At 44.8% G+C, this 25,304-nt stretch overlaps 2 protein-coding genes across 2 annotated transcripts; both read right to left on the bottom strand.

Moving 5' to 3' along the window:
* Positions 1 to 361: 361 nt before the first annotated feature.
* On the bottom strand, positions 362 to 23,345 carry LOC122201680 (interferon-induced protein with tetratricopeptide repeats 1B-like). Its single transcript, XM_042907566.1, has 2 exons — positions 23,266 to 23,345; positions 362 to 3,015 (listed from the first exon to the last, which is right to left on the bottom strand). The coding sequence occupies exons 1-2, from the start codon at positions 23,268 to 23,270 to the stop codon at positions 1,596 to 1,598; spliced, it is 1,425 nt and encodes a 474-aa protein (XP_042763500.1). The 5' UTR covers positions 23,271 to 23,345; the 3' UTR covers positions 362 to 1,595.
* Positions 11,061 to 23,344, bottom strand: IFIT3 (interferon induced protein with tetratricopeptide repeats 3). The gene is made up of 2 exons (XM_042907565.1): positions 23,266 to 23,344; positions 11,061 to 13,020 (listed from the first exon to the last, which is right to left on the bottom strand). Exons 1-2 carry the CDS (start codon positions 23,268 to 23,270, stop codon positions 11,556 to 11,558), a joined length of 1,470 nt encoding a protein of 489 aa, XP_042763499.1. The 5' UTR covers positions 23,271 to 23,344; the 3' UTR covers positions 11,061 to 11,555.
* Positions 23,346 to 25,304: the final 1,959 nt, after the last annotated feature.

Genomic DNA, 25,304 nt, shown 5'->3' with positions numbered 1-25,304 from the left:
AAGAAAGAATCCCAAGCAGGCTCTGCGTTGTCAGCACGGAGACTGATGCGGGGCTTGAACTCACAAACCGATGGATCATGACCTGAATTGAAATCCAGAGTTGGATGCTTAACTGACTGAGCCACCCAGGTGCCCCAAGAATACACATCTTTTTTTTTAAAAAAGAATTTTTTTTAACATTTATTTTTGAGAAAGAGAGAGAGAGACAGTGCAAGCAGGGGAGGGGCAGAAAGGGAGACACAGAATCCTAAGCAGGTTCCCAGCTGTCAGCACAGAGCTGGACGCGGGGCCTGAACCCATGAGCCCAATATCATGACCTAAGCAGAAGTCGGATGCTTAACTGACTGAGCCATCCAGGTGCCCCTGGAATATATACCTTTTAAAAATCTCACTAATAAAACTCACTCAAAGACTTTGTTAGCTTCCCAAGTTGCTAACTTTACTGAATGCTTTTGGAGAAAATATCTTAGGGAAAAAGAAGATTATATGGTGCACTCCAAGGGCCAGCACCTAAAAACTACATTAATGTATTTGTCACTTGTGGCTTGCACCTCCTAAATGGGCTTTTCTTTTATTTGTCTTTCCCCGGTACATTTTAATTTTTCTTAGGGTAAGTACACGTCCAGCGACGTGTTTGGAATGCACAGATTCTTTGCGATTGCCGGTGGCTCGACAAACGTGTCCCGAAATGTTTGAGTTTCTTATGAGGTTATAGACTTGGCTTCCTGGCCAGCAGTTCTTGGCTGTGGGAAGGCCTTGGGAGATGGACACCGGGACTGGAACACTCTAGTGACCTTCTGAAGTCCCTTCTCTTTTCTCTTTCATCTTTGCTCATTTGCTTTGCTTTTAGATCTGGTAGGTCAGCACGCCCGGCCACATGAAAAGTAAATCTTTTTTTTTTTAATTTTTGTTTTTAAACTTCTGACTGGGTTACAGTGTCAGGAATTTTCCAAATACAGAATGTGTATGTGCACAAGTCCGCAGGAATGGGCCTGTGTGAGCTCCAGGATCAGTGTGTGTGGAGAGAGATACACGTGGTGCATGTGTATATGAGCAGCCCATGCTCTTGGCTCCGGATGACTGTCTCCAGGAATTCATGCTTTGAGTGTGTGAGCCAACCAGCGGAAGTGGCTTCGGACCAAGGCACGGACGTCCTGTGTGTGTGCGCCTGCAGAGACAGGGGCGTGTGCACAGAGCTACACTGGCGTGTGACCGGTGTGCTGGGCCCAGGAGGGGCTGAAATCTTCCCTGTTTAAGACTCCTCTGTTTCGGAGACCGGGCGGATGGAGGACGGAAGCCACCCATGCGCCCTTTCCCCGTGCAAAGCCGTAGGGAAAAGAGCTTCCGTTGGTCTAGCAGGTGATAGGTGCCCCCCAAAGCATCAACCGACCTTGGCCAATGAGTACAGGGATGTGTTACACATGGACGGGAGGGGAAAGAAAATGGTGGGGTGGGGGGCGGCGCTCAGCAGGCAGCACAGCCTGTGTTGTATCATCTCTTGTATTTCAGCATGTCACATGTTCCTGAAAGCAGCGATCAGGAAGGTGTTGGCTATGTTTAGTTATGACATTAAACAAGTAATGGTGACCTCTGTTTCAGACCATGGTGTTGGAGTCAGCAGCCAGCCTGAGAGCCTTCTCATAACACACCAGGGCCTCACTCACTTCCCCTTTCAATCTGTGGATGAGCCCGAGGATGCTGAAACTTTCCACCACACGTACATTCTGATGAATATGTCTTTTAGCTAACTTCTCTAGGGCGCTGAGAATTTTCTCCCTGGTGCGGGAGATGCTTCTTATTTTGAGACCTTTTAAATAATGGGTGATTGCTTTATCCACAGATATCTTATGAAGTTCTTGGAAATGGCCATAGCAGTAATGAATCTCTTGTTGCAGATGATCGTTGATGTTCTTCATGTGCAACACTTTCTGAAAGGCGTCCTCAGCCTTTGTGTGTTGGCCTATTTCTGCATACATGTAAGCCAGTTCAACATAAGCCAACTCAAATGTGGGCCTTAGCATCAGAGTCTTTTGAATTTCACATATAGCCAAGTGAACCAGTCTGTGGACATTGTCTCTATCCCGTCCTCTGGGCTGCCAGTTTGCCGCTCTCTTGATTTGGATCATGCGTGCCTTGTAACAAAGCCCCATCTGGTGATGCAGGAAAGCGGAGGAGGGCGTGGCCTGCAGGGCCCTCTTTAAGAGCTGAAGAGCTTTATCCAGAGCGCCTTTCCTGCGGTAAAACTTGGCCGCGTATCGAAAGACGTAGGTCTGCGAGGACATGTTGGTCAGTGCCTCTTCGACGTACTTTTCTCCTTCGGCTTCTTGGCCCACGTCCTGAAGCTTCAGGGCGAGCAGAGCCTTAATGTACGCGTCTTCTGGGTTCAGCCTGATGGCCTCTTTTAGAGGCTGCAGACAAGATGCGTCGCTGACCTGGGTCGCTTTGTTGAGGCCGTCCAGCCGATAGATGGTGATTGCATACCCAGTGCTGAATTCAGGGTTCTCGGGCTCCGCTGCCAGAGCCTTCTCGAAGCAGGCCTTGGCCCGCTCGTAGTTCTTTCCTCCACACTTCAGCAAGGCCCACCCTTCCTCGCAGTCCATCTGAGGACAGTCCAGCCTGTAGCAGGAGGGGGCTGCAAACTTCTCACAAGTGTTCGCCACCCTGGCCAGGTAAGTCTGGGCCTGCGCCAGCCTGCCCATGTGGTGATACAGCCAGGCGTAGTTGCCCCAGGTGACCAGGCTTCTCACAGCCGATCGGTCGCCGTGTTCCTGCTGGATCAGGTCTTCGGCTTCCTTCAGGCTCCCCAGGGCCTCCTGAGTCTGGCCTTTCAGGTGTTGGACGTAGGCCAGCAGGTTGTGTATGCCCGCGTTGTATTTGGTGTCTAGGAACTCAATCTCATCCAGGATCCTGTTCTCTAAATCGGGCATCTCAGTGTCTTCAACTAGCAGCTCCCAGGTGAAGTGGCATCTCAGCTGAACCAGGCTATCTTCAATGGGATTCCCGTTTGATTCGTCACTGTAAAAAGTAGACAACAATTATTTGTATTTTTAGGAGCATTCAGTCTAATAGAAATGGAGCCAGCACTTGAATGGTCAAATGATACCTTCCAGTGTCCTTGCCTCCCCCTATCTGTTGCCTCCCTGGGTTCTTGTGGTCGCGTCATTAGGACAGAGAGCAGGTTGGCCTAAAAACCCTGAGGAAACGCTCATCGCTTTATGGCCCCAACAGGTAGGTTACACGTAGTCTAAAAGGCAACTTGAAAGGGATTAATTCTGCTAATGTCAAAACAATTTTAGCCCCACCCTCAGCCCTGCAAAACCCTTCTCTCCTCAACGTTGCAGTGCACCACTAATGCTGTCAGAGGAAATGTGGGGAGAACTTCACCTGGTGTTGGGTCAGTGTAGGACCCATTTGGGCAGCATTCATCTTTTTTGTCTGTGTTCAGACATGTTTTATGGAGTGGCCTTGTTTTTGTTTTGGTCTCTCATGGTGTCAGGGTGGCCTTGTCTGATGTTGATATAATGTGCATGTGGGACAGGGGAACAGGGTCCTGGCTGTGGGGCGCTGTCCAGCACCACCGAGGCCTTGCTGATAGCGTCGGGCTGTGTGGGTCTCTTTCTTTCTGTTCAGAGAGCTTCTATATTATTGCTTCAGCCCAGAGCTGTTGGCATGTCCAAGGCGGCCTTCGTTGCCATGAGCTCCTTCCTTACCCATTTCTAAAGTCTGCAAGCCATGAATGACCATTAGTTACATGTCAGGCGCTCTGTTGGGACATGGATATGACAGATTTCCTCTTCTCAGGTGACTTGCCATCTAGGTGGGAGACAGATCCATGAGCATTTAATTTTAACAAAAGCAGTAGGTGTTGGTTGCTTTATAATCACAGAGGAAGGATTCTTTCTCTCTTCTTGAAAACACCTTCTTGGGTTAACTCTCAATCTTTCAGCTGAAGTATTTTGAAGAATCATAGTCCTGCTGGCTCCCCACTTAGAGAATACTCCTAAGAAGATATGCAGTGGCCAGGCCAGGCCCTGGCGGTTTTGAGGCTACTTATGCAAAGGTGCAGTGATGCTAGCTGCACATGCTAAGGCTTCCAGAAGGATCGCCAAACCAGCACTTGTATCTCAAGTCACAGTAAACGTGCAGAAGCAGATAAGAGGAATATGTAACTGTGAAAGTGCCAGCCGACCACCAGATTGGGACTCTGGAAATGGGACATTTTACATGACAGGGGCCTCGCTGTGTGGATCTGCCCTTACTGTCCGGTCAGGCATGAGTTTGTTTCAGGTGGCTTGGCACTTATACCCCCTGAACATCGTCAGTTGTTCCATGGTCTGTAGGTGAGATCTAGCCCCTCACTTTTCCTAGGACAGGCAAGATACCACCTGGGGATCGGACTCAAAGAAGCAGAGGTGCAGAGCTGGATTATACCCACTTCCTCTCAGTGAGTTGGCTTATTTGGTACTCCTGTTGGTGCCAAAAATTAGAAGTAATCAAGATGTTCTTCAGCAGGTGAGGGGATAAACAAACTGTGGTCCAGCCACAGAATGGAATGCTATTCATCAGTGAAAACAAATGAGCTCTTAAGCTAAAGGAGACATGAAGGAACATTAAATGCACATTGCTATGTGAAAGAAGCATCCTAAAAAGGCTATACCCTGTACATCCAACTTCATGACATTGTGGAAAGAACCAAACAATAGGAATAGTAAAAAGATCAGTGTTTGCCAAGGCTTTAGGGGAAGTGGTATTGTTGGAGCACAGGGCGTTTTTAGGGCGATGTAATTCTTCTGATGATAGAGCAATGGTAGATGGGTGATGTTGTGCTCAATACAAAGAGTGAGCCCTAATGTAAACTGTGGACTTTAGTTAGGAATAAAGTATCAATATTGGTTCATCAGTTGGAGCTAATATACGCACAAATGCAAAGTGTTGATAATAGGGGAAACTGTAGGAGGGGTGAGGGTGTGGAGGAGGGAGGTATATTAGAACTCTGTACTTCCTGCACATTTTTCTATATGTCCAAAAGGGCTCTAAGAAATTGAGTTTATTAAGTGAAAAAAAAAAAAAAAAAAAGAAGACGACTTGCAATAAGGGAGGGAGACAGTTCTGATCTTAAGATCTGCTAATGTCTGAAAGGTTTAGTCAGAAGAGGGCTTTTCCTTTACATAGAGGTGCAAACAAGGCTAGAAACTGGGTGTTCTAGAAACTTCTAGAAACTGGGTGTCAGGGAAGAAGGGAGAGGGTGGAGAGATCAGGAAGTCTCTTTCCTTGTTGTCAGCCAAGCTTTGAGAGGGATTGTCTGGCCTTCCAATACTTGTTTAGCCTTGGGGGTGAGTCAGACTTAAGGGTCTCGTGGGGAAAGAGAGAGATTTGGCCAAGTTAAATTTATAGGCATTTTGACTTACAACAATGGGCAGAACATCTAAGCAGAAAATGAACAAGGAACCAACGGCTTTGAATGACACACTGGACCGGATGGACTTAACATATATTCTGAACATTTCATCCTAAAGCAGCAGAATACACATTCTTCTCATGTGTATATGGAACATTCTCTAGAATAGATCACATACTGGGATACAAATCAGCCCTCAAAAGGTGCAAACAGACTGAGATATACTGTGCATATTTTCAGACCACAATAAAGAGTTTCATAGCAAAACTCTAAATGAACCGTAATAAAAAAGTTTGGAAAGACAACAAATACTTGGAGATTAAAGAACATCCTACTAAAGAATTAATGGGTTAACCAAGAAGTTAAAGAGGAAATTAAAAAGTACATGAAAATGATAACGCCACAGCCCCAGACCTCTGGGACGCAGCAAAGGCAGTCATAAGAGGGAAGTATATAGCAATGCAGACCTTCCTAAAGAAAGAAGAAAGGTCTCAGATACACAATCTAACCTTACGCCTTAAAGAACTGGAAAAAGAACAGCAAGTAAAACCCAAAACCAGCAGAAGAAGGGAAATAATAAAGATTAGAGCCGAAATCAAAGCTATCAAAAACAAACCAAAACAAACCAAAACAAAAATGAAAATACCCCAGTAGAACAGATCAATGAAACCAGGAGCTGGTTCTTTGAAAGAATTAACAAAATTGATAAACCTCTAGTCAGTCTGATTAAATGTACAGGCACTTTGTTCTGATTGATCACGGGAACAAATAATTCAGATGATCATTTAGGAGAAGCAGAATGAGAATCTGGAGAGTCTGTGGCCTCAACAGAGGGAGACAGGGGTCCCATCCCGAGTTTTATCTAAGTAATACGGAAAAGGGTGTTTCTCTGCAGTTTCACAGAAGACCACAAGAGAAGTTGAACTGGACAGGTTTATTCCTCACAGGTCCTGACACCACATGATAGGGATGTCAAGGCAGGCTGCAGGCAGAGAGGAAGCGTTTATCATAGGCTGTGAGTGAAATGCTTTGGGGTTCTGGGCGTAGGTTCGTAATGGTCCCTTCAAACTCAAAAGAGTGGGGTTTCGGTCAGCTCCACAGGGGCTTCTCTAAGGGGAGGAGGGCAGAAGGGGAAGGCCCCAGGAGGCCAGGAAGGTTGTTGCTCAGACAGGCTGCTGGGAGATATCATATCAGGAACCTACATTTGCTTGTAATTCTGTAGGCTGCTATCTAGGGCGTGTACTTGCACATGAAGACTAATGTTAGTTCAACGCCCCACTCAGGCTCCTTGGCCAAACAAAATGGATACCGAGACAGCAATAACATGGAGTAGCTTAGCTAAACTCCCCACATTCTCAGACACCAAAGTTGGGGGTGGGCAGATTTTTTGACCGTGGCTTTTGTCTAGAAGCACAGGGCTCAGGTAAAGTTCAGCATTGTCAACATCATTCCAGGCTGTTCTGTGCTTGGTGCAGCCCCTACAGCATCCCACTTCAGTGACCTCTGTCCCCTCTGGGCTCCACATGTTTACGGAGACAGACGTCTTAGAGGCCATGAAGTCTTAGAAAACTTCATTGATGGGACGCCTGGGTGGCTCAGTCAGTAAAGTGTCTGACTTCCTCTCAGGTCATGATCTCATGGTCCATGAGTTCAAGCCCCACATCAGGTTCTGTGCTGATGGCTCAGAGCCTGGAGCCTGCTTTGGATTCTGTGTTTCCCTCTCTTTGCCCCTTCCCCACTCATGCTCTGTCTCTCTGTCTCTCTCAAAAAAGAATAAATAAGCATTAAAAAAATTTAATAAAAGGAAAAATTCATTGACATGATGTCAGCAAATTCATTATGTCAGGTTTGAATATGAGCTGAAGGGAATTAGGTCTGCCAATGACTTATCAACCCTGCATGATGGTTTATAAGCCTCAGTCATCTGGCACCTCTGGAAGCGATGTTTTCCTTGTGAACTCCTGTGTGTATGTATGTAATTAAACCTATTTTTTCTCTTACTAACCTGGCTCTTGTCTAACTGACTCATGAGCCCAGCCATTGAATATAGGAGGGTAGAGGGAGAAAGATTTTTCCTCCCCTGCACTATAGAAGCTCTAGTTCTATCCACCCCTTTGAGTTATGCATCCCTGAGTTCCCCCATGTGTGTGGATATACCAGTTAATAAGCAGCTATTTTTCTCTTGCTAATCTGTCGTCAGTCTAATTTGCAGGGCCCCTGCTGGAGAACCTGGGAGTACTGTAGGGGGAAAAGATTTGTTTTCTTCCCTTACACTATAATATAACTTACCTGTAATTATGGCTGCATGCTGAGTCTGGGAGTCCTTTTAACATATGGGCAAACCTGAGGGTGGCCGTGGGTCCCCTCACTGCATGCTTGAAGGACCCTGACTCACTGAAACATGGTGAAAGCATTGTTTGGGAATGAAGGGTAAGGGGATAGATACCTGGGGTGCCTGGTGCCTGTGGAGTCATTGGTGGCACTCATAAACTGTACAGAAAAGGGTTAACATATCAGGCCTTAGACTATGATCCTTAGAAAGACCTGCTTGCAAGGTTTGTCCTTGGCTGACATCTGGGAACTTGGATTTTTGGAACACTCCCACCATTCTCTAACTGATCAGGCTGGTTTGCTGTGCGTAAACGGTTTGTGCAAACAATCTGGTTAATGCCGACACCTGCTTTCCTTCTGGGAGTCTGGAATTTTGATATGTGCTAAGCAGGGGGTGCCCGTGTGGCTGGTCCCCGATACAACCCTTGGGCACTGAGGCTCCAACTAGCTTCAGATGTGTGACATTCGATACTGGAGGAATTAAGCACATCCTGTTTGATTCTACTGGGACAGAATCTGGGAGATTTGTGCCTGGTTTCTTTGACCTTCACCCCATGCACTCTTTCCCTGTGCTGATTTTGCTTTTGTTGTATCCTTTTGTTGTAATAAGTCTAATCCATGAATAGGACCGTATGTTGCGTCCTGTGAGTCCTTCTAGTGAATCACCGGACCCAGGTGGTATCTTGGGGACTCTGATGCCAACTTCCTAGAATTCTCATTGGAGAACACAATACAGCAGGCAGTTAGGGAACAGTCACTCCATCTAGTGGAGCAAGGGGGAGGAAGGACAGGCCAAGACTTGCTGAGTGTGGCTCTCTCTCCACCCTTCCCAATTTCCTATGAGAATGAATAAAAAATGGACTGCAGAGGAAAATCTTAAAGTCCAAGGAAAGTATTCCCCGTGCATTTAAGAGATCCTGGCTGTCCAGGCCCAACTTTTACAAAACGGAGCTCACTGTGTCAGCTGCTGGTGGTTCTGGAGAGGCCGGTGCAGCCCTGCGTGGACGTAATTCTAAATTCCTTTGCATGTAGCTTGAGGAGCATTACCACTGTCAAGGTCCTGTGAATTTGCCGTATCAGGATGAATTAAAAAAATCTGACACTGGATTACAAAAGACAGTGGGAAAGAGGAGTAAAATGGAAAGCCAGGAGATTCCGGAATCACACATGGGAGTGTGGGGGAGGGGGGTTTGGATTAAGTGGAGGAACTGATAGGAGGAGACACAAGTCAGGGGTCTACCCTCACGGTAGAGCCTGAAACCTCTTGGTTGTGCCAACAGACTGAGGACACAGCATGTGAGAAAGTACAGAAATGCATGTGAGCAGAGCGTCTTGGTTCACACAGCTATGGACTTGAGTCCCAGCGATACCTCTTTCTAGCTGTGTGGCCTTGGACGAGTTACCAAACCTTTCTGAGCCTCATACCTTCCACACTGGTTTTAGATGCTAGCAATGGGCTTAGCACAGATCCTAGAACATAGTTCAGAGGCCAGTACAGAAACCTGCCATGCTTTTATTGTTACTGTTTTGTAGTTTGGGACACTTACTCTTTTATTTTCCCAGAACCCTCCCCTAGGATTCAGAGAAGTTGTTTTAGAAGAGGTGAGCTCACACAGTGAGCCACTGAGCTGGTGGTAATGGCAACGTCATAGCTGTCAATGGAGACAATGTGTTCAAAATTTTTTGAGAGCTCAGTTCATTCCAGGCACTGCTGGAATGGGCATATAGTTGTGAGCAAAGGAGACAGAGTCCATGCTTCCCTGGAGCTGATAAACCTGAGGGGAGGAGCCCATGGTTTCCCCTGTGGAGACAGACTCCGTTCCTCCAATTGTCTCTTCTGTGGACAGCCCTAGAATCTGCTAAGACATGCTATGTGGCCACCAGTCAAGCCTGCCCCACAGCCTAGGTGGTAAAATGGCACTGGTCGAGAAGTTCTAAGTCCCCACCGAGTTACTAGTTGGGTAGGGTTGGGTATGGCCCCAGGTAGTAAGGAGTGGATGTCTGTGAAAAACCAGCGATTTCTTATTCCCTCTGGGTCTCCAGAGGCGGGGCTGTGTGAGATCAGGGGCACACACAAGGAAGTGCAGATTGTGGACGTTCCCTCAGACAACAGTAGATTGTGGGTGCAGAGGCATCTTTTCCATAAAATTGTCCAGGCAGCAAAATAAATCAAAGCCTAGGTATGTAGGTCAGGACAGATCAACAGCAATTCTGGGAGCCTTAGCACCATCTGGAAGGCGGATGGGACCCTGAGCATGGAGGGACAGGGTAGGTAGGTGGCCACGATCCTTGTGTCAATCAGCTGTGTGTAATTTCCGGGGATGGGACCAGGTACCCCTGTTGGAGAAACTTCCAATGTCCTCCTTCGCCACCAGTATTCAAAATCTTTGTGTCCTTGAGCATGTGTGTTTGCATATAGATGGGCAATTCCTCACCTACCCCAGAGCTGTACCTGTTGCCAGTCTCCACCTTACTCCCAGCCACCCTTCCATGTTCTTCCACGCTTTCAATGTTGGTTTCCATGCTAATATTCTTTACCTGGGCCCAGCAACCCCTCTGGAACGGGCTGCTCCAGGCCAAGGCTGGCCAGGAGGCAGCAATTCACTGCTGGGCACTTGGAGGCTCTCCCAGCCTTGCTGGAGCCAACAGATAATTCAGGGGTGGGGGGCAGCCTCACTGAAGTCTGCTGCTTTTACAGCCAATGTGGCTTATGAAACACCTTCCCAGAATTCCCCTTCTGCACAAGGAAAGAGTCAAATTTCTGACTGCCCACTCACAAAGGAGGTGGGATTGCCAGTCCCTCTGTCTTGTCTGGGATCTGGTGCCTAACAATCTTCCTCTGCACCCAGACAATCGGATGATACCACTAGAGAAGCATACGGATGCAGGCCTTGTAATGGGTTGAGGAGAGGTGGACAGGGTCCTCGGCACATCTCCTAGCTGCATGGTGCACAAGCCTGTGGGTCTCCGCAGCTGGGAGGGACTACTTGAATATTTTCATACCGTCGGGCGGGTGAAGATCTCTGTCTCTATAGCCAGCCTAGTACTGGCACCTCTTACACACCATCAGGAGGGCAACTGTCCAGGCATTGCTGGGTGCACAGCAACCCTGCAGAAGCTGCTGGCTGGGCACTGCACTCCGCTGGGGCCCCTGGACTGGAATAAGAGAGAGAGTTCCCATGGCCAAGGGCAGGCCGGCTACAGGGGAGTGTTAGCTAACAAGGGCACGTTGACAGTAGTATGGTATGGCTGTAGCAGTTACCCACTGTCCCTAGACAGTGTCCCGAAGAGAAACTTTGGGAATTAATAGTACTCTCAGTCACACATGCAAAGCACACAACTGCTTAATCCTGAGTCAAAATTTTAAGGTTTATTGTAGCATCGCTATCAAGAATACATATTTATTGTAGTATCACAATCAGGAATATATATACGTGGCTGAAGCCAAGAGTCAGACAGAAGGAATATTCCAGGATTAGTCAAAAGGTGGTCTTTCAGGGGGTCCAGAAGGCTAGATAGCAGTGGGGCAGAGGGCGGGAGACCTGGGAGCAGGCAGCGGCGAGCTAAGACTCTTGGCAAGAAGGGCAGAAATGGGGGCTATCCGGTGAACCGAGTGCAGACTGAGAATTACTCAGCAGCATGCAGGCCTGAAGCACTGTTTCCACTGCTAATTTTGTTATAAGACCTGCGGACTAGGGAAGTGTGTGTGGCTGATATGCACAGGGGAGACAGACACGAGGAAACAACTCCTCAGATGTGCCCTAAAGCAATAAGCGAGACCAGCACCCCACGCTCCCTGACTGTGCTCCCGTCCCTCCTCTGTGTTTCAGCTCAGGGTTGGGGGAGCTCTGAGAACGGGGCTGTGTGGGCCCCGGCCTGCTTCCTCACTGCCTTGTTCAAGCTCAGGGGACGGCAGGAAAAAGCTGCCTATGCCGGTAGGGCTGTTCCTTAAGAGGTAGCCCAGTTCCTTCTCATAACATTCGGCTGCCTGAAGCAGCTCTCCGTTCAGCTTGTGGATTAATCCTTGGAGATACCAAGAATTGGGTGCATTTTGTGGAAGCTGATTTCCAGCTATGTTCTGTGGTGGGCACTTCGTCTCTCCCTTCTCAGCTGGTTTTGTGCTTGTGGGCACACCCTCTAAATCACGTTGGACAGAAGTGTCTTCAGACTTCCCATGATGCCCCTCAAAGTTGCAATAGTGCTGGTGGGGTTGTAGCCTCCCAGTGTTGGGGAGCTCCTTACTGAAAGCTGTCTGAAAACAGTCTTCTCTTTCCAGGAGGTCGGTGACATCAGAATATGCATACAGTGGATCTACTCCTTTCTCAATAGCTTTGATCACATAGTCAATAGCATGTTTCTTTAGTTCTTCAATCTTCTCTCCATTCTTGCCAGCTTCAGATTCTCCTGCACTCTGAATCTGTTTGACTTTTGCCCTATAGCAGCATGCAATCTGGTGATACAGGTAACCATTGTTTGGAATGGATTTCGATGCCCTTAGAAACAGTTCAATAGCTTTGTCTAGATCACCTTTATTTTTGTAAAATGTGGCTGCATTGCAAAGGACATCTGCTGGACAAGGAGTGTTCTCCACGGCCTCTAGGACCAACCGCTCCCCTTCAGCTTCTTCATTCATCTTCTGCAATTTCAGGGCCAAGAGTACTTTGACATACTGATCGTCGGGATTCAGCTCAAGGGCCTGCTTCAGATCATCGACAGAGAATGGCTTCTGTGGTTTACTATCCAGGCGGTATGTTGCGATGGCCAGTCCAGAAGAGAATTCTGGGTTGTTGGGCTTCTCTTCCAGAGCCTTCTCGAAACATACCTTGGCCCTTTCATTGTGCTTTCCTCCACACTTTAGCAGTGTCCACCCTTCTTCACAGTCAAGCTCAGGGCACTCCATACTGTATGGATTTGAAAGCTTCCCGCATACTTGTTTCACCTTGTCCACATAGATCTGAGCATCTGTGAGTCTGCCCAGGTGATAGTAGACCCAGGCATAGTTTCCCCAGGTGACCAGCCTTCTGATTTCTGCTCGATCAGAGTGTTCTCGCTGGACCAGCTCCTCAGCTTGCTGTAGGCACTCCAGGGCGGCCTCGTTGTGACCATTGAAGTGTTTTATGTAGGCCAAAAAGTTGTACATTGTAGCTTTGAACTCAGCATTTACAAATTCAATCTGGTTACACACTCTGTCTTCTAGATCACGCGAGACACCATCTTTTTTAAGTAAGTTCCATGTGAAATGGCATTTCAGCTGTGGGAGGATTTTTTCCAGAGAATTCTTGTTGACCTCACTGTGGAGAAAATAGACACGGTCACTGCGATGTGCACCTGCCAGGCACCGCGGCCTGGGATGCAGTTACAGGTTAAGTTTGTGTGTCAATCTGCCCGGGCTGTGGGAGGCCCAGACTTCGAGTCTAACATCAGTTCTGGGTGTGTCTGTGACCAGCATCTGACTCAGGAGGCAGGGGTAAAGCAGACTGTCTTCCCCAGTGTTGGCTGGGCACCACCCGGTCTGGTGAGGGTCTGAGTACAACAAGAAGGCAGAGGGAGTGTGAATTGTCTGCCTGGCTGTGTGAGCTGGACATGTGTCTTCTCCTCCCCTTAGACTGGAGCCTGTACATCGGCCTTCCTGGTTCTCGGGCCCTCAGACTTGGACCTCAGCCTATGGCATTGTCCCTCCAGCTCTCAGGCCTTTGGCCCAGACTGAAATTACAGCATTGGCTCTCCTGGGTCTGCAGCTTGTGGACAGTGACCCGTGATTATGGTCCTCGTCCTCCATGATCATGTGAGCCAATTCCTGAGAATAAATCTCTTTCATTTTGTGTGTGTGTGTGTGTGTGTGTGTGTGTGTGTGTGTGTGTGTATAGTATACTATATATAAATACTATATTCGTAATATATATTTATAATATGGTATGTATCTATAAATATATATACACATGTATTTTGTATATATGTATATATAAATATATACATACACACATATATATTTTAAACCAGCAGTAGGTAAGAATCTTTAATCTTTATTTTACTGAAAGTAGAGAAAAGAGTAGGTAAAAATAAGCATGTTTAGAAATTGTTATAGAAAGAAGAAAAAAGAGGGTTAAAATTCTCAGTGAGGAAAACCAAAAAAATATGTCCGGTTGTATAAAGGCTCTTCCCTTTCAAGAAATGGGGATAAAGCTGAAGATCCAGTTTGTTTTCGCTGTTGGCAAATGGACAAAGTAACAGAAAAACTAGTTGAGTTCAAACGTTGTGAATCCACTACTTGAGCCTACTCATGATCTGAGTGAAGTCGGTGACTACAGTTCAGGGCAGAGTTGATGGTGGGACAGCCAAGAGTCCCCCATCCAGGAGTCTATCCTGCCCTAACCTTCACGTAGAAGCTGAAGAAAAAGCCCTTCATGCAGTCTGAGCTCCATAGTTGGCTGCCCGCGTTTCCTCTATTGTGGTGCTCTGAACGGTTGACTTCTTGGTCAGCAAACACATGAAAGAGCCTGGAACAACTGCCTTTAGCAAATGCCTGCTGCCTCTTCCCAGCCTTGGTGGGTGGGGCCTGACACCTCCCAGCAGCTTACATGGACATACATGTATCTCCTAGTGGTCCTGTTTGGAGAGCCCTGACTAATGCGCACCCTACGTTGTCCTTGACGGAAGAGGAGGTACCTTCCTCACGCTCCCTTGCTTCACCCGCCTGTAGCTGTGCTCTGTGCAAGAGCCCATGGAGCACGTCCCTCCCACTGTGTGGGCAGATCTGCAAGGTGAGGTGGGCGGGTGGGAGGAGAGCACTGCAGAGAGAAGACCTGGATCTCTTGTCCTGCTCCATTAGAAGTCAGGGCTCAGTCCTCACATGCTGGGCAAGGTGGATCCAATGACCCTTTACAGGGGTACTCCTTTGTGTCGCTTTGTTAGTTTTGAAGGATGCCAAGGCAAAGTAAAGTCAGTTATCCTTGCTCTCTCTGGCCTAGAAGCCCACAGACTGGTTAGAAGGAGCCACATAAAGAGAAGGAAGCCCAGGGGTGTTTTACACCATGCTGTGGAGACTGAGCCCTTTCCCTTCATCTTCACCATCTCCCTACAGTCACTCACACAGACCCATGGGCGCTCACTTTCAGTCTGATTGGGGCAGCCTTCCCGTCACAGGCCAGATCCCCAGACAGAATGAATTAATTTTGAGGAACAAACAAGCAAAATCAACATATCTGAGTTTTGTAGATGGAGGATGCCAAGGGAGATCACTGGCCTTATTCAGTTGGATAAACTACCAGGTTCTCAAAGTGTTCTCCTATCACTCTTTGCCTGGGACTCGGAGGATGTTTCACTGAGTTTGTGCTCCCCTTTTCTACTAGTAGATTCTTGACACCACAAGATAGTTAAGAACCTCCAGAAATCATTAAACCCAGTTGTTGTCCATAGTTTTGGGTTTCACAGACTAGCACAACGTCATAAAGAAGTTGAGTCAAATAGGGCTGCCAACTTAAATTTGGCAAAATCATGACAATGGGAGAAAATGTATTCCAAAAGACACCAACCACCTATGCTTGCCAACACTGGATTAAAAAACAAAAAGAAAGAAGCATTTTTATCCCTGAAGAAATAAGAAAGATATAATGAGAATAAAGGGAAGTTCTTTAACTTGTCAAAATACATTTTGCTCACTGAGGAGCCACTGACTTTATTTGTACTTTCCCAAGGACCAGCACCAGTCCACACACTACTGCTGCTGCTCTAGTTTCTGTCTGTCTCTCCAGCAATGCTCATCTAGGCCATTTCTGGACCCAATGTGATCACATGTGAAATGCCTTATAGTGAAAGACACAGAGGCAAGGCAATTGACCCAAGACAAGGAAAAAGGGGGAAGTTGCTGTCTATCTAGATACCCTTTTATGTGCATGCCTCTATTCCTGGCCATCTTTATCATTCTCTAGGTCCCTGGCTAGAGTACCACAATGCCAATGTCTTTTATCTCCATTCTAGGGTTTTCCAGTTTGGCTTCATGTGGTGATTCTAGCTGCCCTGTTTGAAGGACTACAGATCATAACTCAAGGTAGCCAGTATTAGAAAGTAAACATTAAGAGCAAGTTGTAAAGATGATCACTGAACAAATATGTTTATAACTGTTATGCAAGTAAGGCATAATAAAGGCATTTCTGTGTTTCAGCATTAGTTAACTTTGCTGACTTCCCAATTAGGGCATTGGAGGAAGGCACGAGTTTCAGATCGGTAGAATGTATCTGTAGATATAGGTGCCTGGAAATAATAGGTGAACACTCTATCAGCCATAGAGTGTATTCATCCAACTTCTCAGTGAGCCTGCAGAATAGCAGGTGACTTTGGTTGTTTTTGCTATAACACCAGTTTGATAACACTATCTCGCTATTTTTTTTTCCCGTGGTGATGACACAGGCTGAAATATTAGTAAACCAGAGGGATCTTACCAGACTAAAATTTTAGGCCCTTATTGATAAAGATGAAACATATTCCATCAACTCTCCAAGATGAAACACATTCCAATCCTGTTATACATAAGCTTCAGGAGATGTCAGTGGCTCATGAAGTGTAGGGCAAGTAGAAAAGCTCCCTCTATATTCCTGAACCTGAGAGACAGCCCCAAAGATGGAACACGTAGGGATACTCCATCCCTACCACCACCTCACCAAATGCTAGAGCTAGCCATGCTAAGGAATGTATGCTAACAAAGGGCAGTTTGTTCAGGAAGAGAGCCAACTGTGTAAGTGGCTTCATGATTATAAGACTTATTGAAAATTTTAATTAAGTTCTGTTGACTTTTCATAAGGTTTCCTCTGTACATTTCCAATTTGATTATATATTTGACACCTGATACCCCCTTGAAGTAAGATTTGGAGAAAAGTATATTGGACCATGAGTCCTGATATCTTGATAAGAAGAAACATGAAACTTGGAGCTGGAGTCCAGGAGATTTGCTTTAAAACACTATTGGCTTGATAGGTAAATTGCTTATAAATCCCGTATAATGATTAAAAAACAAAAGTTTTTTTTTAAAAAAATAACTATAACCACCATAATCTGTTAATGTATAGAAAAGTTAAAAAGATATAAATTGTGACATCTGAAACATAAAATGTAGGGGGAAGGAGGAGTAAAAAAAGGTATGCACTCAAACTTTTAAGTTATATACTTAAAATGGTCTGTTATAAATATAAGACGTTTTATTTCAGCCTCATGGTAAACACAAAGAAAAAACCTGTACTAGATACATAAAAGGTAAAGAGAAAAGAATAGAAGCACACCACTACTACAGAAAAGCATTAAATCACAAAGAAAGAGAGCAAGAGAAAAGGAAGGAAATAAAGGAATTGTAAAACAGCCAGAAAAACAATGAACAAGATGGCAATAGTCTATAGTCTATAGGCTATAAGTCTATAACTATCCACAATTGCTTTAAATATAAATGGACTATATTCTCTAATCAAAAGACACAGAATGGCTGAATGGATGTAAAAGAAGACCTAACACAAGCTGCCTTCAGCTTTTAGGACACACATAGACGAAAGTGAGGGGATGGAAAAGATATTCCATGAAAGCCAAAGAAAGCAGGGGCAGCTATACTTATATTGGACAAAATAGACTTCAAGTTAAAGAGGGAAAGAAAGTCATTAATTAACAACAAAGTGGTCAATCCAACAATAGGATATAATGTTTATAAATGTTTATGCACCCAACACACCAGCACCTAAATATATAAAGCAAATATTAATAGACCTGAAGGGAGATAGAGAGTAATACAGTAATAATAAGGGACTGCTCTATCCCTTTTCAACAGTGGATAGATCATCCAGACAGAAAATGAATAAGAAAACATCAAACTTAAACAACACTTTAGCCAGGTGAACTTAGACATTTACAGAACATTCCATCCAACAGCACAAAATACACAGTCCTCTGAAGTGCACATGGAACATTCTCTAGGACAGATCATATGTTAGGCCACAAAAAAAATCTTAAAATTTAAGGAGACTCAAATCATATCAGGCATCTTTTCTGATCAGTATCATTCAATCATAAACAAACAAACAAACAAACACAGAAATCCTGCCATTTGCGTCAACATGGAGGGAATATGAGGAGATCTTGCTAAGTGAAATAAGCCAGACAGAGAAAGACAAATACTGCATGATGTCATTTATCTGTGGATTCTTAAAAAAAAAAAAAAAAAAAAAAAAAAAAAGTCAAACTCATAGAAACAGTAGAAAAGTGGTTGTGGGGGGTGGAGTGTGGAAATAGGTAGAGGTTGCCAAAAGTACAAACTTTCAGATGTAAGATAAATAAGGTCTGAAGATCTAATGTATGACATAGTGATTATAATTAATAACATGGTATTGTATATATAATTGGGATTTGTGGAGAGAGTAGAACATCAATATTCTCACCAAAAATAAACAAACAAACAACACAAGTATGTGAGGTGATAACTGACCTAATGGAAAAAGGGAGCCCTTTCACAGTGTGTTTGTATATTGAATCACTATGATGTATCCTTTAAATATCTTAGAATTTTATGTGCCAATTATTCCCCAATAAAGCTGAAAGAAAAGAATAGAATTACTTTAGCAATTCTTATCCCTTTTCTTCTGTGTAGTTTAGGTACATGAAACACTCTGTTCCTCACTCCCCTCTTTGGATTTTTATTACATATTTTTATATGTTAATTCACATATTTACACATGTCACTGTAATTACATATTTATGATAATGTTAACATCATTAACTGAGTAGATCAAAATAAAACATTTGAAGATAATTCTGATTAAAAAATATAAAAAATACAATTCCCTTTTTAAAAACCAATACCCCATATGCCATGGCTTCCTCACTTACTAATTTAGCTTGTATATGTTTGTGAAAGTTGCTCTAAACACTCTTTATATGTATATGTATGAAGTTTAGGCCTTGTTTCTGATCTATTCAATCTGCATTTCGGAATGCAGGGCCTGCTAATTTGCGTTCTAACTGGGCACTCAGGTTAGTTGTGATATAGGATATTTGCTACAGTTTGTGACAGTTCATAGTCCACAGGGGGCGCCTAGCAGGTCAGTAAGAGGGCGTGTCAGGTAGACATTGTCAGCTCAGAAAAATTTCCTTCCACTGTTCTCGGTTCTTTGGCTAGTCTAATAATTAAGTTGACATAAGACAGATGAACAGGGAAGAAAAATTTAATTTTGTAGGTGTAGGAGCCCCATAAAAGCATGAGGCCCAAAGGCAGTCAGGCAGTTGAGGCTCAAATGCCATCTTCAGCTAAGTAGTAGATTGGGTCCCGGAATTTCAAAGCGGTGGAGAGCAATTCCCAAAAAGATGAGTGTAGACGGTTGATACTCAGCCTTTTGCCCTGCCGTGCATGTAAGTCTTTCAGATAAAAAGTTATCTCTGGTAACAGCTCCCTTTGGGGTCAGGGCCCGTATCTAAATTCTCTCAGGCAGTTAACAGAGAGGTAAACGTTTTCTTGAGTCTGTTGGGTCTCAGTTGCCTTTGGCTCAAAATAACCCACATGCCAAAGCAGCACATTTTGGGGTGGCGTATTTTCCGCCCCTTCACCATATTTCTCAGTTCTGAAAGAGCAAACTTTGGGTAAGAGCAACCTCATTATGAAATGCAGTGCTGGCTTAGTCATTAGCAGAGAAGTAACCACACTTTTGAAATAACCCACAACAACCACAACAAAATTCACTGACTTAGTCTTTTCACAAAAGAAACAAAAGAGGGACCAGGACCTCCAGAACTCTCCTGAGGGACAGTGGTGCCCTCCAGGCCCTCTGCCCCTTTCCACCTGCCAGTCTCTTCTCCTCCCACCCCCCCCCCCCCCCATCCCCGGCTCTCCTGGAAGCACTTCCCTCAGTGTCTGTAAATCAGAAATGGCCACAAAACTAAGAGAGATTTATGATCAAATTAGATAATTGTGTATTTCATCTATAAGCAAGCACTGCATCAACATACTTCAGGAAGTTGCATGCAAGGCTGAAGATTTGTGGGAAATTCTCAACTTCCTTTCAGAAAAGTAGGGAACATTTTACCTCATGATGGCTATTCCCTCAATTCTGAAAGGCTGGGGTCCAGGCTGATTTTGTTTTCTGCTTGTGGATCAGAAGCAACTGCTGAAGGGCCTTCCAACCAGGATGCCAGCTAGCCCTGAGATCTATGCTTTTATCAAACAGAAAAGGACAATGAGACCAATACAATGCTATCAGGATTCCCACTGAGGAGAAACTGAAACCTAATTGTCAGAGCTGAGGTCATTCCCACCAGGAACAGGGTTCCACACACACTGAGGGTTTGGAAGAAGGCATTATACGTATATATGTAGGCCCTATTCTCAGAGCTTCTGTTGAAATCTGGGTGTGGGCTCGGGCTCAGGAATCTGCATTCATACAAGCACCAGGGAAATTGTGTACCTGGAGGAGCCCCTGTCCCGCATTTTGAGAAGCACTATTCTAGAGGGATTTTGAAAAGCAGTTTCCCACTTACTTGTCAGAGATAATGTAGCACATCAAAGAGCGAGGCAGACAATCTAGAAGAGACGAAAATGACCACAAGACACCTGGAGTTCTGTTACCTCTTTGACCTAGTCTGGAATATTTCTGCAATCACATTATTTAGCCTCATTTCCTTATGAGGAAATGGTCCTGAATGATCTTCCTTTTTCCTTCCATCCAAATTGTAGGAAACTATGCCTTGGGGAGGTCTGCTTTTACCTTCCTCTAATGTGTGGCTCTGTGCACTCCAAGAGTTTCCATCAAAGAGAGTGGTCCTCATTCTCCAAATAGGGATCTCGAAGGCCCAGTCCTTTAACTCCTGCCCCTTGTCTCTAGTGTGAGCACAATTAAAAGCATTAAGAGCCTCCACCCTCTTGGATTTGGTCCACAGAATTAGAAGATGCTCGGCCCTAGAGTTTGGTACCTCACTAAGGACTCTGCTCTGACACCTACTCTCTTGGCTGCTGAGCCTCATTTTCCTCATCTAGAAAGTGAGACTGAGTCTGGAAGTTTTCTTTCCATTTCTATTTTTTGGAACAGCTTGAGAAGGATAGGTATTAACTCTGCTTTAAATGTCTGGTAGAATTCCCCTGGGAAGCCATCTGGCCCAGGACTCTTATTTGTTGGGAGACTTTTTATAACTGATTCAATTTCTTCACTAGTTATGGGTCTGTTCAAATTTTCTATTTCTTCCTGTTTGAGCTTTGGTAGTGTGTGGGCGTGTAGGATTTTGTCCATTTCTTCCAGGTTGTCCTGTTTGTTGGTGGGAATGCAAACTGGTGCAGCCACTCTAGAAAACAGTGTGAAGGTTCCTCAAAAAATTAAAAATAGAACTACCTTATGACCCAGCCATAGCACTACTAGGAATTTACCCAAGGGATACAGGAGTGCTGATGCGTAGGGGCACTTGTACCCCAATGTTTACAACAGCACTTCCAAAAATAGCCAAATTATGGAAAGAGCCTAAATGTCCACGAACTGATGAATGGATAAAGAAGATGTGGTTTATATATACAATGGAATACTACTTGGCAATGAGAAAGGATGAAACCATGTCATTTGCAGCAACGTGGATGGAACTGGAGGGTATTGTGCTAAGTGAAATAAGTCAGGCAGAGAAAGACAGATTTTATATGTTTTATATGTTCCACTCAAGATGTGGATCTTGAGAAACTTAACCGAAGACCATGGGGGAAGGGAGGGGGAAAAATAGTTACAGAGAGGGAGGGAGGCAAAGCACAAGAGACTCTTAAATACAGAGAACAAACTGAGGGTTGATGGGGGATGGAGGAGAGGGGAAAATGGGGGATGGGCATCGAGGAGGGCACTTGTTGTATGTAAGTCAATTTGACAATAAATTACATTCATAAACAATAGAAAATGAGGCTGATAAAAATCACAGTTCTTCCTTCCTAGGGCTATTGGGAAGGTGATATGAAATAACACACGGAAAGCCCTCGACAGAGCGCACTACCAGCTGCTGACCACGCAGAAAGAGTTACCCTCACAATCGCTGGTCTATTAGTGTTACGATTTTAAAAGAAGTTTTAGTGCACGGGGCAGCCACGGAGTTCCTCAGTGAGTGGGGCAGAGGAGGGTGCCCATCAGCCAGCCCGAAGATAGCAGGTGTTTCCCCAGGTGGTTTTTCCCCTTTGGCAATTTTTAGTCCTGCCAGGGAGGAGCAGACCCACCTGGCCCTGGCCCTATATAGCCTCTGGGAACAGGGCAACTTGATGTGGGCACCGGTCCAGCAGAGTCCAGAGAACCCCTTACCACCCCCACCCCCCAGACTTCCTCAAGTCAGTGACTCTGGACACACCTAAGCACAGGCCACTGTAAAACCTCTTGGGGCAAACTGGCTAACAGGGCGCAGGGCAGGGCCAGGCTTTCTGGTTAACCCCACTCATGGAGACACATATATAACTTGGAACCTGTTACACAGCAAAGGGTAACCTGAGGCACTTGGCAGTGACTTCCTCTTACCTGGCCCATTCCCGAAAAGGAGCCCTGGGGACTTTCCCAGGGTGTGGTCACTGGGATCCTCCCTCCCCTTGGTGTTTGAGTGAAAATGGCTTCTTCTTCTCTCAACTCTATCTTTCCTGAGGCTCTAATGGCAGAACTTAAGCATGTTCACATGCTTTAACGAAAAAACCAACAAAAACCCAAATTTGCTAAGGTTATACTTTACATACAATAAGATGCACACATTTTAAGTGTAGAGTTTGATGAGCTTTGAGCTTTGACAAGCAACGAGCACCACTCTCTCCCTACAGACTATTGACATCATTCCCAAAGATTCCCCACTCTGCTTCCTACCCAGCCCCAGCCCCCTCCACCATCCCAGGCAGCCACCGACCTGCTTTCCATCACTAGAGATTAGATTGTTATTAAACAAGAGATTAGGTCGTTCTGTTTTGAAGAGCAAATTGTTTGCTGCTCCCCAGCTCTCATCACAGAAATAAAAACACACTCTATGCTTCTGGTTTTGTTTTGATATAAGAAATGGAAAAATGCCCACATGGAAGAATTATTTCTTCCACTTCCCACCTCGAACTGACCCAACGTTTCAGGGCAAAATTCCTCAACACACGAGTGGAGTTTGTGCTACCAATTCCATCTTTAATAATATCTGCTGAAAAGAAATGCTTCTTTTTAAAACGACAAGAAAAAAAGCCTCTCAGTCGTTGCAAAGAAAACAACAACAAAAAAGCCCATAAAGAGTAATTCCATCACTCCTCCCAGGTCCAACTTGGAATCCACAAACTGTGCTTGAGCGGGTCTAACACTCCTGCTGAGCCCTCCCTCTTCTGGGCTCCCAGCTGGAGGAGCAGTTCTAGAAGCTCCGGAAGCCTCAGTGTGTGTACTCCGGGGAAAAGACCCGGAAATAAAAGGCGCCCACACCGATAAACGCACGGTTCATCCAAAAGCCGCGGGACAACACAGGACCCTGCCTGCACCCAGCAGCTCCGTTTACAATTTGCCTTCAAGATCGGGGGAGGGGCGCTTACGCATTTCTATGTCACTGACCTCATGTCTGCAACCTGCTCCTCTTCCGTTCTGAAAAGCTGGGCCCCAAGCTGATCCGTTCTTGGGAAACGTCCCGAGTGTGCCCCAAGTCCCTGCTGAAGGAGCTATATAAGGGGCGTGGGGGCGGGGGACGCGTCAGCTGATGTTTTCTCCCTGCTTCCGAGCCAGTGCCTCCGTGAAAGGGAAGGGAACTGGAAAGTGAAACTGATCAAATTCCAGGAAAAGAAGACTGAAGGTCGAAATCTCTGGTAACTCAGTGGAAGCATCCTTTAAAAATTCTGAAACGATGCTTTGAGAGAACGTGAAGGCGCTCGCAGGAATCTGACCATCAGTCCAGGGCGAGTCCCAGGAAACAGCTTTTTTTTTTTTTTTTTTTTAAATTGCAAGTGAATATTTTATTATTCTTGTTTGAAAACAAAACAACTTAAAAAAATTGTTTTTAATATTTATTTTTGAGATAGAGAACACAAGTGATGGAGTGGCAGAGAGAGACAGACAGAAAGATAATCCCAGCAGGCTCCGGACTCCCAGCTGTCAGCAAAGAGCCCGATGTGGGGCTCGAACTCACGAACCACAAGTTCATGACCTGAGCCGAAATCAGACACTCAATTGATTGAGCTACCCAGGTGCCCTTCAAATTAGTGTTTTTATTTTCTTTGGGTGAATACCCACTAGTGGAATTATTGGATCTCATAGTATTTCTATTTTTAATTTTGGGGGGAAGCTCCATACTGTTTCCGTGGTGGCTGCACCAGTTTAGATTCCCACCAACAGTGCGCAGGGTTCCTTCTTCTCCACACCACATCCTCTCCAATACTTGTTATTTCTTGTCATTTTGATTTTAGCCATTCTAACTAGTGTAAGTTGATATTTCTTTGTGGTTTTGATCTGCATTTCAGTAATTAGTGACGTTGAGCATTTTTTTCATGTGTGTCTTGGCCATCTGTACATCTTCTTTGGAAAACTGTCTGTTCAGGTCTTCTGCCCATTTTTTAACTGGATTGTGTGGTTTTTTGGTATTGAGCTGTATAAGTGCTTTATATATTTTGGGTATTAACCCATTATTAGATATATCATTTGCTGCTATCTTCTCCCATTCAGTATGTTGTCTTTTGTTTCGTTGATGGTTCTGATTTCCCTTGCCGTGAAAAAGCTTTTAACTTTGTTGTAGTCCCAACAGTTTATTTTTGCTTTTGTCTCCCTTGTAGTAGGAGACATAGCTAGAAATAATGTTGCTATGACATGTCAGAAAAATTACTGCCTTTGCTCTCTTCTAGGAGTTTTATGGTTTATGGTCTCACATTTAGGACTTTAATCCATTTTGAGTTTATTTTTGTGTATGGTATAAGAAAGTGATTCAGTTTTATTATTTTACAAGTAGCCATCCAGTTTTCCCAGCACCATTTGTTGAAGAGACTGTCTTTATATATTGTATATTTTGCCTCCTTTGTTATAGAGTAATTGACCATAAAATTGGGGCCTTATTTCTGGGCTCCCTAGCCTGTTCCACTGATCTGCGTGTCTATTTTTGTGCCAGTACCATACTCTTTTGATTACTACAGATTTGTACTAGATCTTGAAATCTGGTATTGTGCTACCTCCCGCTTTGTTCGTTCTCAGGATTGCTTTGGTTATTTGGAGTCTTTTTGTGGTTCTATAATATAATATTTGTTTTAGTTTTGTGAACAGTGCTGTTGGTATTTTGATAGGGAATGCATTGAATCTGTAGATTGCTTTGGGTAATATGGACATTTTAACAATATTAATTCTTCCAATCCATGAGCATGGGATATTTTTCCATTTGTTTGTGTCATCTTCAATTTCTTTCATCAGTGTTTTGTAGTTTTTGGAGTATGGGTCTTTCACCTCTTTGGTTAAGCTTATTCCTTGGTATTTTATTATTTTTGGTGCAACTGTAGATGTTTTGTTTTGTTTTTTAATTTCCCTTTCTGCTACTTTGTTATTAGTGTATAGAAAAGCTACCCATTTCTGAGTAATAATTTTGTATCCTGCCACTTTACTGAATTTGTTTATTGCTT

The sequence above is a fragment of the Panthera leo genome, chromosome D2 (genome assembly GCF_018350215.1).
Source record: "Panthera leo isolate Ple1 chromosome D2, P.leo_Ple1_pat1.1, whole genome shotgun sequence".
NCBI lineage: Eukaryota > Metazoa > Chordata > Mammalia > Carnivora > Felidae > Panthera > Panthera leo.
Note: the sequence above shows the minus strand (reverse complement) of the source record. Positions and strands in the feature narration are given on the sequence as shown.